Source organism: Pyrus communis, chromosome 5, assembly GCF_963583255.1.
Source record: "Pyrus communis chromosome 5, drPyrComm1.1, whole genome shotgun sequence".
NCBI lineage: Eukaryota > Viridiplantae > Streptophyta > Magnoliopsida > Rosales > Rosaceae > Pyrus > Pyrus communis.
In genome coordinates this window covers 198260-212490 of record NC_084807.1, presented here as the reverse complement: position 1 = coordinate 212490, position 14231 = coordinate 198260, and the positions used below count along the sequence as shown (strand labels likewise).

At 36.9% G+C, this 14231-nt stretch overlaps 1 protein-coding gene across 1 annotated transcript; it reads left to right on the top strand.

Moving 5' to 3' along the window:
* Positions 1–2114: 2114 nt before the first annotated feature.
* Positions 2115–4720, top strand: LOC137734627 (uncharacterized). Its single transcript, XM_068473875.1, has 3 exons — positions 2115–2251; positions 3993–4100; positions 4255–4720. Exons 1-3 carry the CDS (start codon positions 2189–2191, stop codon positions 4474–4476), a joined length of 393 nt encoding a protein of 130 aa, XP_068329976.1. The 5' UTR covers positions 2115–2188; the 3' UTR covers positions 4477–4720.
* Positions 4721–14231: the final 9511 nt, after the last annotated feature.

The window sequence follows — 14231 nt, the reverse complement described above, 5'->3', positions numbered from 1 at the left end:
TAGGTCTTCTTCTTATGACGCGATTGTTTTTCAATTCTCCAAAAAAACATTTTGGATTAGGAGCTCATCGTCAAGGTGTCGGGACATGATCTTCCAATCCTTCTCCTCGTCTTTCTTGCCTATTTAACTCCCTTTCTTTCGCATTTACTTCATCTCTAGCTTTGTCTTACTCAAATGTTAACTTGTCTCGTTTCATATTCAATGTTGTTGGTGAGCCAATTCGTCAACTAGTTTGAATAATCATTATTCGAATAACTCTCTCATAGGATGTTACTTGCATATCCATCGTGAGATGAATTTTGTTGTTGATCAGTTGGTTAACCTGATCCTCTCTCATCCTTTGGGTCCAGTCTATTTTGAGCAAGCTCCATCTTCTGTAAACAATTATTATTGTCTGATATCTCTCCACCTCGCAACATTATTTTGTGATTTTGCTTTTGTCGGACTATTAGCCCATTTGTTTAACAAAAAAAACCAATTCAATTAATCAATAACCATATTAAATTATATCAATTAAACAAAAATTTCATGTTAAATTATTAATTAGTGATTTAAATTTGAAAAATTAGAGTATCTCTAAGGAAGATGTCAAAATTTAAACATCAAAATGATAGTGGATAGCTTATGTGGCAATTTGACATTTTGTACAATATTTTGCTCCACCCGATATGTTAAATAATAATGTTATTTAATAAACTTTTTATCTTTTTGTGGAGTCCAATAATTAAGGCAACCAATCAAATATTTAAAAAACATAACAACATTTATTATATATTATATTAATCTATTAAAATATCATTTAATAAATTTGACATCCGCTATCAAATTTGACAGCAAAAGGCTTTGCCTTCAAATGATTTAGAGCCACCTAAGAAATTGAAGGCTCGGTTGGAGAGAGTTTGTTGCCATTTTTTACTGTTGTATGCTTACGTAACAATTTTGACATCTCTTTTGGAGATGGTCTTAGAGATTTACTTCAAAATTAACTGTGCGATGGTGGGTTTTGGTGGCTGATGACAGCGTGGAGCTGTGAAGGGTGACGACGCGTGGCTGGGCAGCGTTGACCTGCTGGTTGCTGCTTCCAATGGCAGAAGCTTATGCCTTCTTTTTGTCTGAAGTTTGTCTTTGGACCACGAAACTCCAGCCTTGTATGTGTAATAAGGGACGAGTAGTCCCTTATTATGTGTATACATTATACACACACACATATATTATATTAAAAACCCGAAATGATGTTGCTTCAACTTTCTCTTTTTTTAGATAAAAAACGACGTTTTAGCCTGGGTGCCGCGCACAACTCAACAGCAACATTTAGTGCATGTTCAAAGAACCAGGGGGCAGATTTTTACACAATGTCGATTTATGACCGAAAGCGCGGCCACACCTACTTGTGCCTGTATAGTTTTGCCAATGAGTCCTAGGTCAAAGGTATAACACGTTAGATCGTTTAACTGGTCAAACCAATAAAAATTGTTAACATAATAAATTTGGAAGGGGATTCTTTACTCTCTTAGACCAACTTCAATGGTGGACTAAAAGTCAAATTATCCCTCAAAATTTCCTCCCAAACCCACTCCAACCCAAGGGGAAATTTTGGGTTAAATGCTAAATGCTAAACCAATGCCAAATTCCCCCCAAAATTTAGCCCAGAAATCGGAGTGGACTCCACCCAATATTTATCGGAATTTAAATTTTTTTAGATTAAAATGTTCATAAAATTAATTTACGATAGTCTACATATTTATTTAAAAAAAAATTAATTTAACAAAAAAATAGCCTAAGTTCATTCTTTAATAATCTCGGGCTAAAATTTTAGGCTAGAACGGTTGGAACATAAAAACTGTTTCTGGGCTAAGAGCTAAATTTTTCCGGCTAAAAATTTTAATTTTTAGCCCAACCATTGGAGATGGTCTTATTCACATCTTATTTCATTCCCTCCTCTCACACATTATTTTTTATCTTATCATTTTTATAATAAAATCAATATAAAATATTGACGTGGCTTAACCGTAATTGTTTAAATACAAAAGCATGAAAGATTAGAGAAATTAGGAGGACAGACCGACAAATTTAACACAAACACGATCGGTTAATATAATTAGGCTGACACGACCATGACAATCACACCCGTTTGCCAGGTAGCGAAACTGTCCGAAGGAACACACGTGAGGGGTGACGAATCTCTCCCATGGCAGAGGAAGGAAAGCCAGATGCCCACCTGTTTCAGCTCCTCTCTGGTCTCCTCCAACAGGTTTTATTATCTTCTCCTTTGCAAATCCAACATTTATTTCTTCCAATTTCGCCTAATTTGATTTGCTTCTCGTTTCTAACTTCTCTTTTACGGTTTTAATTTATCAAAACTATGAATAGAAACATGGTTGTAATCATCTGGGTGTGGCAGAAAACCGCTTTTTGTCTTGATAAATTTATGATCTGGGTGTTTGAGTTTATGGTGTTCTGAGGTGTTCTGATGTGCTCTTATTTCAAATTTCTTTTTTAGAATGTGTTTTACTAGGTGACTTGGGGCTTTTAGTTTTGGCTTTATTTGGATTCTCTTGACGAACCTTTGATAATTTGATAGATATCATTGTTAGCCATTTGTTGTGTATAATTCATGAATACTTGAGTAATTGGATTCCAATCCCTGCGAATACCATTTTGTGTCATACTAAAGGTAAAATTGAAGACAGTCATGCCCATCCACTCTGTTATGCAATGTGATGGCGTAACGCCATGTGGGGGCTTATAGTTCCAGTAGCAGTGAACATTTACCCCACACTTAAGGCCAGAGTTCGAATTCCCCCTTCCCCATTGACCGGAAGAAAATTACAATGTCTCTTCTGAGTGATGTGGTAGACATCTCTTTTGTTTTAGAAAAAGGGACTCTTGTCATGAACATATGTAGGATTCATTTCAACATGATGTCCAATCAAAGCGGTGAGTGGTGGAAGAGATTCTGCATGATGTCAAGCGCTTCATCTTTTTCACACACAATGTATTGCTACTTAACTGATTGCAAAAGAGGTGACTGAAATCCTGAAGAGAAAATTGCAAAACATAATTAAATAATTATGCATTTGAGATTGAAATTGAGGCACAGTTCCTCTTTCTTTCTGGTAATGATGCAAAATCCTTCTTCTTTTCTTTTGAATTTGAAAACCTAGTAGGAGAGACTGTCCTATCTTTATCTTCAAAAGGTGAGTATGATCTAATGGGGTAAAATACCAGGGGAGGATGCCAATCATCGTATACTTGCTAGTTGCTACGAATGGCTAACACTGGTAGCAATATCACTGAATGCTTCAATGAATTTCCATCTGTTCTTTTGGGAAAATTATTGATTCATCCCCTTGGTTAACCTTTGAAACTAGTAAGCATATTCTTTTGAGTTATTTTATGACAGTTACACCTGTTTTGTTTGCTAGAGGGTGCATATGTTAGAGTAAGACTGCCCAACTTTAGGATGATGGAGTAAGAATGACTGGCAAATAAATTCGTGTGGTCTTTTATGACACTTACAAACTTCCTCTGAGGGTCATGGAGACTATTTTAAAGTTTTACAGTTAATATAAAGGATTTGAAAAGAACCACTTGTGTAACCAAATTTTGGGGCAGTAGCTGGAAAATTTAGTCAGAGAATGTTTTCAAAGCTCTGTTAGGAGATTGAGTTTGTGTACGTGAATGTCGTAGCATGAAAGCCTTGTATTGATGTGCCGTGTGATTCGTTATACCTTTTTATCTTTTTTCTCGAATACTAAAAGCATTCGCATCCCACCTAATTGAAAATGGTTTTCACATTTTGTTGGAAGAAGAAAGTAAATGTGGGATATATGGGATGACAACTATGCTTTTGTCTAGTAATAATTACACTTTGCCAACTCAGGGTCTGATGTATGTAGTCCTAGTTTTGGAACTACTTTTGTATGCTTGTATGAATGTTTTCCTTTCATTTTCCCCTGAGAAGGAACTTTTCTATAACTTATACTGTGAAGGTGGAAGCATTGACCAATGAAGAAGAAGTTGAATTGCGTTCAAAAATCGAAGCCCTTGGATTGGAGGTTACAAAACTTCCATCGCAGTCAACGCAGCATCTGGACGAGGTAGTTTGAAAATAGATTCTCTTTTCCATGGTTTCCTCATTTCTCCTCAATGTTTTACATTTTCAGAAACAAAACAATCATGAATTCTACATATGAAATAAATATTTAAGGTCTTTTCTCTGTTGGTGTATATATCTGCATACCATCTGATCAGCTGGAAATAGCCAAGGAGTTGGATAAATTATCGGCAAAGTTGGATGATGTAGATGAGATGATTTCTTCAGCGATGGCTGCAGATCCCCAGGTGAAGTCACTGTTGAGTGGTACTGCAGATGTATGGATGCCAGTTATTACTGCCACTGCTGATGAACGACGCAATTTTACAACTTCAGTGGCAGATGATAACCCAGAAGCAAAAGAGAGAAGTTCCAGTTAGCAGTTGACACCATTCAACATTGAGAAGAAAAGTACCACAAGAGATGAATAGCTAGCCGGTGTGCATGTTTGTTTTCTAGTCTAGTCGTTCCTGTTAAATTTCAGATTCTTCAGTTAACAGTGGCAGGATTTTGTTGTGTATTGAGCCCATCCTAATAAGCGTTTAAGTAAACACCACGCTGACGATGAGATGCCAGTTCTACATATTCCTTATATTCAACAGAACCCATAAAATCGTGGATTTATTTTGGTGCTTGTAGTATTACTCTTTTTTGTCGGGTGCTTAAAAACGAAAGCAAATTCAGATGATCGTTTTTCGGGGCAAAGCTGAATGAGAAATGAAAATAAATAGGTTATCCCTCCCGAGTTGTTTGTAATATGATTTGTGTAATATGATTTGAGAGATGTAGATAAAGTGAAATATATTCCGGTTGGTATGTTAGAGAATGTATCGGCTCATTGTATCCCCTTGATGCAAGAAATTCATAGAAGTCAAGACGGCCTCTACAGATAAACTGGTAATGATAAAATCAATCCTCAGCAATACTCAAATCAATTCAATTCCAAATTCCAATCATATGAAACATCAAAATGTCCCTGCATCCTTCTCTATTAAACTTATGAAATGGAATATTTATTTAGGAGGAAAATCATCATAGTATCAATCCAAATACCAATGTACCAGAATACAACTGAACTGATAAGAACAAACATGAGAAAAAGGCCGAAAAAATCTCAGAAATCCAGCCAAAATGGTTAGCAGACAAGGTTCTGAATTTATTTACGAGACGAGGACAACGCCCAATCTAAAAATTGCATAGTGCCCAATAAACCAATGCACCAAGATAGAACTGATGCAAAAACAAACACGAGAAAAAGAACGATAAGCCTTAGAAGTCCAGCCAAAATGGTTGGCAGAGAAGGGCCTTGGGCAGCATCATCCTTTTCAACCGTGCCCGATTTATCTTTGAGTTTTTTGATGCATACACAGCATGCCATCTTTCCCTTATTTGCAATCTCAAAACGCTCTTCTTGAACCTGATCAGAAGAAAGAAAGAAAGGAAAAAAAAAACCTCTGAAAGTTTAAGGATACTTAACATCATCTATTATTGATCTTGACGTTAACTTGAACCATTCAGAATTTACAAAAAAGATTGACATGCATGCAAATACAGTCTACGAAAACAACAATCATATTTTCGACTTGTTCTTCAGCCAACTAATCAAGCAAACAAGAAATCTCAAGTCACAAGACTCAAGAGGTGAAAACAAAACAAAGCCAGAAATTCAGGTACCTGAAATTGACAGGCGCTGATTTAACGGCACCGAGTTTGAAGGCGTGAGTGATCGGAATTTGAGGTTTTGCGGTAGGAAGATGCAATTGGGATGGTCTTGCTCCCGCTCCTGCTGCCAGACGGATGTCTTATTCGTCATATTTCAATGCAAACTGTGAAACTCTCTCAAACAAACGTAAGGTGGCTCTTGTTTGAAATAAAATAAGGTAAAGTACAAAAAATTACCTTAATTATTAGTGTCACGATATTTTTATACCTTATCTTTTAAAATTGACGATGTCATACCTCATCTTACGAATTTTTGTCAATGTTATACCTTCCGTTAGTTAGGCGTGAATTTCTCAGTTAAATGCTGTTGTGGCTTGATCTGGAATCCATTTTTTATTAAAAAATTATTAAAAACTAAAAAAAATCATTTAATATTTTTTAAATATTAAAATAATAAAGAAAAGTTAAAAAAAAATAAAAAAATAAAAAAAAACCAACATTTAGTTCGTCCCCTTCCCCCTCCCTTCTCTCTCTTCTCCCCATCTTCATCTTCATCTTCTCCCCTCCTCCTACAACTGCAACCCAAAAAAAAAGAAGAGAAAAAAAAAGAAAAAAAAAAAACCAATTTGTCTTCCCCGCTCCCCCCCCTCTTCTCCCCGCACCCAACCTCCCCACCTTCGCACCCACCCTCTGCACCCAACCTCGCACCCACTACCTGCAACCCAAAAAAAAAAAAAAAAAAAACCTAGATCCCGTTGAGGTGGAATCGGGAAACCTTCGCCAGGCCAATTCGGAAGGTTGAGAACCTGGGCGCGAAGAAAATGGGGGGAATGGGTGTGGAGGGAAGATGGTGGGTGCTGGGGGGGGGAGGAACAGACGAATTGGGTTTTTTTTTTTCTTCTCTCTCTTGTTCTTGTTCTTGTTCTTCCTCTGTAGGTTGGGTTAGGGGGAGGACGAACTGGGTTTCCTTTTTTTTTTCTTTTTTTTTTTCTTCCTTCTTCTTCTTCCTCCTTTGGGTTGGGTTGGGGTTTTTTTTTTTTTTTTTTCCTTTGTTTTTTCTTCTTCTGCCTCCTTCTTTCTGGGTTGCAGGGGGTTGGGTTTGTGGTGGGGAGAAGGGGGACGAACTGGGTTTGGTTTGGGTTTTTTTTTCTCTTCTTCCTCCTTCTTCTTATTTTTGGGTTGCAAGAAGATAGGGAAGAGAGGGGGGGGGGGACACCTGAGGTTTTTATTTTATTTTTTATTTTATTTCCTTTTCTTTATTATTTTAATATTTAAAAATATTAAATGATTTTTTTTTAGTTTTTAATATTATTTTATTAATTTTTTAATAAAAATTGGGTCTGGATCAAGCCACGTCAGCATTTAACTGAGAAATAAACGGCCAAGCTAACGGAAAGTATAACATTGACACAAATTCTAAAGATGAGGTATGACATTGTCAATTTTAAAAGATAAGGTATGAAAGTGTCGTGACACTAATAGTTGAAGTAGTTTTTTGTACTTTATCCAATAAAATATACAAGTGGTGAGAAACAATAAATAAAAAAATTAACAGAGAATCAGTGTCAGTGTGTAGGGTTTACTTGGGGATAAAGCCAAGTTTCTCCAATTACATAAAACTAAACCATTAATCTGTATTTTACTTGACAAACAACACTCCTCTTTTTTAAATTAAAAGAAGGTAAAATTTTAAGTTTATCCTTATTTTGATAAGAAGTCTTAATAATTACTTTTAAAATAATGAACATTATATTGAAGGTGGAACCAAATATTTAAGTTGAGAGTTTAATCTACTTATTTTTTTTGTTTTATCAATTAATATTTTGTTTCATGTAACTAAAATTGTGACATCCCACATCGCCTAGGGGAGTGATCCTTATATGTATTTTCCCATCCCTACCTAGCACGAGGCCTTTTGGGAACTCACTGGCTTCGGGTTTCGTAGGAACTCCGAAGTTAAACGAGATGAGGGCTAGAGCAATCCCATGATGGGTGACTCAATGGGAAGTTGCTCATAAGTTCCCAAAAACAAAACCGTGAGGGAATGGTAAGCCCAAAGCGGACAATATCGTGCTACGGTAGTGGAGCGGGCTCAGGAAGTGATTCGCCCCGGGCGGGGATGTGACATTTGGTATCAGAGTCTAACCCTGACCGTGGTGTGTCGACGAGGACGTCGGGCCCCTAAGGGGGGTGGATTATGACATCCCACATCGCTCAGGGGAGTGATCCTTATATGTATTTTCCCATCCCTACCTAGCACGAGGCCTTTTGGGAACTCATTGGCTTCGGGTTTCGTAGGAACTCCGAAGTTAAGCGAGATGGGGGCTAGAGCAATCCCATGATGGATGATCCACTGAGAAGTTGCTCGTGAGCTCCCAAAAACAAAACCGTGAGGGAATGGTAAGCCCAAAGCGGACAATATCGTGCTACGGTAGTGGAGCGGGTCCAGGAAGTGATCTGCCCCGGGCCGGGATATGACAAAAATTATTTAAGTTGAGAGTTTAATTTACGGCAAGATTAATCTGAGAGTTCATATAAGAAAAAAAAACTTCCCAAGTCCTCACAATGAGGACCTTTGGGAGCAGCTCTCATGATTTCAATTAGATTATGAATCTAATAGGAAAGGGGATTCTATTTGGAATAGAGTTCTGTATTGAATTAGGTTTCCTAATTTTATTGAATTGTTGAATAGAAGTAATAGGAAATCAATATCCTATTATGACTAGGACTGTGATGGAAAATTATTTCCATATCCAAATTAGATTCTAAATGACACACTCTAACTTGGAATGTCTACTAAGACCCACTCACCGCGCACTCGTGTACTTAGAAATCTTATTAGATTTTAATTTATTCACATTTTATACATTATCTCGTGTGAGTTCCCAAAAACAAAACTGTGAAAGCGTGGTTGGAGTCTAAAACGAACAATATCGTGCTACGATGGATTCAAGCATGGGATGTGGTAGGGGTATGGACCAAGATATGACACTAAAAGTTATAAATCCTATTTAAAATATTATTTCCTAGCCGAATTAAAAATTTTAATTGTTGTAAATTCTCTTTGAGTAGTGGGAGCTAAGATGGAGACCAAGTTGGACTTGGATCCTAACCTTACAAATTTCGGCATACCCTAGGGATACTAGGGGATACTAGGGCTGAAATACGTGGTACAATTTTGGCCCAGTAACGCGTCCACAAAACCTAATTAATTGAATGCATAATTAGAATGAGAATTTCTTTTTTATTTAAATTTAATTGCTGAATATAAATATAAGGATGATTATGGATTAGACTATATAATTAAGCTATGTAAGTGGCAGCTATAATATGAGAGTATGGTTTGGCCTTGTATGTTTTGTTCTTAATTTTGAATTTTCCTTCAGATTTAATTAAATGGGTCTTGCATGCATCCTCCCTCTATTTCTTTTTCTTTAAAAAGGGGGACAACTGGTGGCAAGTCACGGTTATTCATCTATTCCGAGGACCAGGAAGACTCACAGAGACATTTCAACCTCTATTTCTTGGTGTTGTAATCTTCAGTCTTCCTCCTCATCAAACTCCATTTGAAGATGATCCTGAGAAGAATTAAGAGAAAAAGGCACGGCCCCAAGGCTAGCTTTCATTGAATGGTGATTATATTTTTTTGCTTGCTTGTTTAATTTTATTTGAGGAAGTGATGTTAGAATTAACAACAAATCACCCCGCCTAGACCATAACCAGCTTCTTTAATCCACACGATGCGATGTCATTAGATCTTTTGTTTTAAATTTCGTTTAAGACAGATATGTATAAAACCTGTAACAAAACCCTCACCAATTATTATTGAATTGGAAAATTGTTCTATTCATGGCCTTCCACCGAAGCGCGTAATCACTATGGAGGACTGCCCTAAATGCTTGCCATGGTGGGAGATTTAGGGACTCCAATCCAAAGGACTGGCTAATGCATACGTATTGACGTTAGTGTTGAGGAATATTTTAAATGACTACTGTGGTTGTTTGAGGTTTATTTAAGGTTCAAATTCCAATAAGGCACTATTTGTTGGGTAACAATTCAACTAATGTTAAATTAGGATTAGTTGTACAAGCAATTTAAATTAGAGATTAGAGGCCAAACATAATTGGAGCATGCATAACATGCATGGGAGTAGCATACACTCTCCTGAATGGGCGTGATAGAATGATTAGTTGTTCATGCGGTTTTTAGTCTGCCGTTGCAAATTTCCAATCCCATGTATGAAAATGGTCCATGCCTAGTGGGAGCAACTCCCGATTTCGTAAAGGCTTAATTCGAAATCGATAAAATTAGATGGGACAACAATTAAAATAATAAGTTTTAACGAAAAGTCCGCGGTACTGTTTGTGACATCCCACATCGTCCAGGGGAGTGATCTTTAAATGTATATTCCCATCCCTACCTAGCACGAGGCCTTTTGGGAGTTCACTGGCTTCGGGTTCCGTAGGAACTCCGAAGTTAAGCGAGAAGGGGGCTAGAGCAATCCCATGATGGGTGACCCACTGGGAAGTTGCTCGTGAGTTCCCAAAAACAAAACCGTGAGGGAATGGTAAGCCTAAAGCGGACAATATCGTGTTACGGTGGTGGAGCGGGCCTGGGAAGTGATCCGCCCCGGACTGGGATGTGACAAAATGGTATTATAGCCTAATCCTGGTCGTGTGTGTGTCGACGAGGACGTCGAGCCCCTAAGGGGGGTGGATTGTGACATCCCACATCGTCCAGGGGAGTGATCCTTAAATGTATATTCCCATCCCTACCTAGCACGAGGCCTTTTGGGAGCTCACTGGCTTCGGGTTCCGTAGGAATTCCGAAGTTAAGCGAGAAGGGGGCTAGAGCAATCTCATGATGGGTGACCCACTGGGAAGTTGCTCGTGAGTTCCCAAAACCAAAACCGTGAGGGAATGGTAAGCCCAAAGCGGACAATATCGTGCTACGGTGGTGGAGCAGGCTCGGGAAGTGATCCGTCCCGGGCCAGGATGTGACACTGTTCACTTTAACGAAAAACCACATTTTTACACTAAAAAGTCAAACTTGGTACTATTCATTTTACCCTTTATTTTGTCCTTATCGTTAAAACTCAAAGTTTTCAAACCATTTTCATTAATTTTCCTTTTAAATAAAGACCCATTTTAATCAGAATATAACTTTCGCTAATTAAAATTTTGTTTTGTTTTGTTTTCTATAGACAAGAGTCTTCGTAATAGCTTTAGTTCACAATTAAAACCCGATAACCAAATGATTGAACTAAGAGGCAAAGGACTTCTAAGGAAGAAATTGTTTTAGAACTTGGGGCAAATTTCGATCCACAAGTCCTTGCTATTTAGATTCTACGATTGCAGTGAATTCTATCCAATCATGTATACTTGATTCAAGGGTTAGCTATCATGTGTGTAATACGTTACACGACATGAAGGTGGATAGAAACTTAAAATCAGGACAACTGTGCCTAAGAAAGGAGAATGGTTTCGTGCCTGCTACAAGCATGCATGTTTAGGGCTTTCCAATGGCAAAACTCTTCAACTAAAAGAGTGCTATTTCATTCCGATATGTATTTATAATATTGTGTCGATCCAATTTCTAGATTTAAATGGATACTTCGTAAATCATGATGATTCGAGATGTGACATCATATTTAAGAATTAAATAATAGATAAAATTATCTAGTGACATGTTATATCCTTCAACTAGAAGGTGGGATACACAATACAAGTGACAATAATGTCAGTGAGAGCAAACGACCTCGCGAAAAAATAAGTACACGCAAATTGTGGCATTTGCGTTTAGGCTACATAAATGGGAAGCGCTGGGATGTTTTGGCCTCACAAGGTGCTCGGGCTTCAGTTTGCCTAGGCTAATTTGGTTGTGCTAGAAACTGTTTTTCTAATTTTAGAGTTAGATTACCAATTGACCTAGGCCATAAGGTCTTCATTAAATATGGCAATGTGCTCTGACGGCGGCCCACAAGGTCCATGGAGGACTCTTTGACAGAGGAAACTTTTGAGCTAAAAGAGAGTACCCAAGTCTTAGACCATTACGTGGAGCAATGTCTTGGGCAAGCAAATGAGATACTAACTCTTTTCAACTCCTTCCTCTATTTTCACTACTAATCACATCAATATTGTTACAATTTTACTATCTGCATCCACAACAGGTATTTGATTTTATCACAAAAGAGGAGACTTTTTCTCCAACATCTAGACCTTTCATAAAACAGAGGCCATGACCAAAGTAAAAGGGAGGCTTTCTCCCCATTTTTTTTGGGTAAAGCCCGAAGACCCATTTTGTCTGCTACAAGCTAGCACCATAGCAACAAAAACCCAAACCTTTCTCCTCATTCCCATCTTCTAGCCACCAACTACCATAGTTACAGATTTTCCAGCAGCTGCATGCATTTATAAAACTCTTTCTCCCAGTTGCTTAAATTTTCACCCACGACCTGAGTAGACGCAATAATTTCATCGGGTATAGAATTTTAAATCTACTTCTTAATTATCCTCTCTTTTTTCCACAAACGATAGAAGTACACATTATGTACACCTAAATTAGGTAGTTCAAGTTCAACTACTAGCTCTATGAAGAATCTTATCACATATGCTAGAACTTCATATATGTAACTACCACTTTAGTATAAGTCAATGCTCTTAGGCAGCTTATACTATTATCTGTATTGTAGTGGTTGTGGATCATTATGAATGAGGAAAAGAAGTACCTGTATTAGTTAGAAACTTAAAGACGTGAGGACAGGTTTATTCAACATATACTTGGAGTAACTAGACGACAAGGAATTGTTCATCAAATTCATCTCGATGGAAGACGTTTTTTTTTCTGTTAATTAATTTGTTTGGTCCCGTTCCGTACGTTTACTTTTCCAGTTGATTAACTTACGCAGGTAACATATATTGATAATCCTTTTCAGTTAATGAGTTTCGACTGAAACGGCACGCTTAACTTTGGATGAAATTGCATTTTCAATCGGACACTCGCACTCCGTCACTCCCTCGCTAAAAAGGTATCTTTCCTCCTAAGTATTCATAATCTTACAAATTGCCCTTATTTCGTCTTTTTTGTCTTGTTTGGTACCAATAAACAGTGACCTCACTTCACACATTCTCTTCGCTTTATCACTTTACACTTACCTATATATATATATATATACCCCTCAAATATATCATATATATCATCAGCTAGCTCTCTCCAAAATCGGCTCCTTTTCAGAACAATGATCACTTTTGATCCCACTCGCGCGGGGCAGTATTGGTTAAATTGTATCTTTTCAAGCTACCAGCTCTGAGGTAAGAAAATTCAATCTTTTCTTCTATATGGATAAATCACACAAGTGATGAATCCGCTGTGTTTGATTTCTTACTTTTTAATTGGGACTAAAAGTTTCTATTCAGTGTGAGAAATTAGTTTGAAGACATCATTCTCCTTCAGTCATCTTCATTTGGCGCATATATGATCATATACTGATATAGCATGCACCACGTAACCAACTAGCTCTTGGTTTTATATTAATATATATGGGGAATTGTTATTAGCACTTCAAAAATTTCATTTTACACTCCATACTTTCTATATTAGGAAAGAAAAATACACTTGTGAGAAGTGTAGAATGAGATATTTGAAGTGCCAATAACACTTCCCTATATATGTATGTATATAAATGTATTTATATATAGAAAGAAGCTTAATATAAGTCCTCTCTTTTTCCTCAAAAAGCATAATATCAAATTGATGACCATTTTATCTTTCAAACAATAAATATTGATGAACTAAGTTTTCATTCCCACAGGTGGGTAGATTGCCCTATTAGTTAGGGCTTGATAAATTTTTCAGCATACCATCAATGTTACTGTTATTGTTTCAATTTAACTAGGTGTTGAATTTCATCACAAAAGAGATCGATTATATTAGAAGTGTAACACCTACATATAAATTGTATATTTTTTGAGAAGTGTTATTGGCACTCCAAAAATCACATTCTATACTCCTCGCAAATGTATTTTTCCTTCTAAATATAGAAAGTTTGAAGTGTAGAATGAGAATTTTGGAGTGCCAATAACAATTCCTTTTTTTTTTTTTTTTTGTATTTCTTTGATGTGGGACTCTATGAAAAATTGCGTGCCTCAAGTTTCATTCTATATATTATATGTTTTCTTAGTTTGTAATTTAGTCCTAATAAATGGCCTTCATTTTCAAATCACTATGTCTCGAGTTTAAACTCTCCCTCCTTAGTATAGTTTGTAATTTAATGTAGTAATATCGCTTGATTAAAAGAAATTATTTTCGAAACCTTTTGGCATGAGTTGCCAAAAGGTTCACTCCCCATGCGAAAATAGCTCAGTACTCTATATGCAATGGAGTTAATATGCAGGAGTTTCCCTTTATTAGGAAAAGAATCACATCATTGTGAAAAACCATATGCTAACTTGATGAAATTAGGACATACCTACCG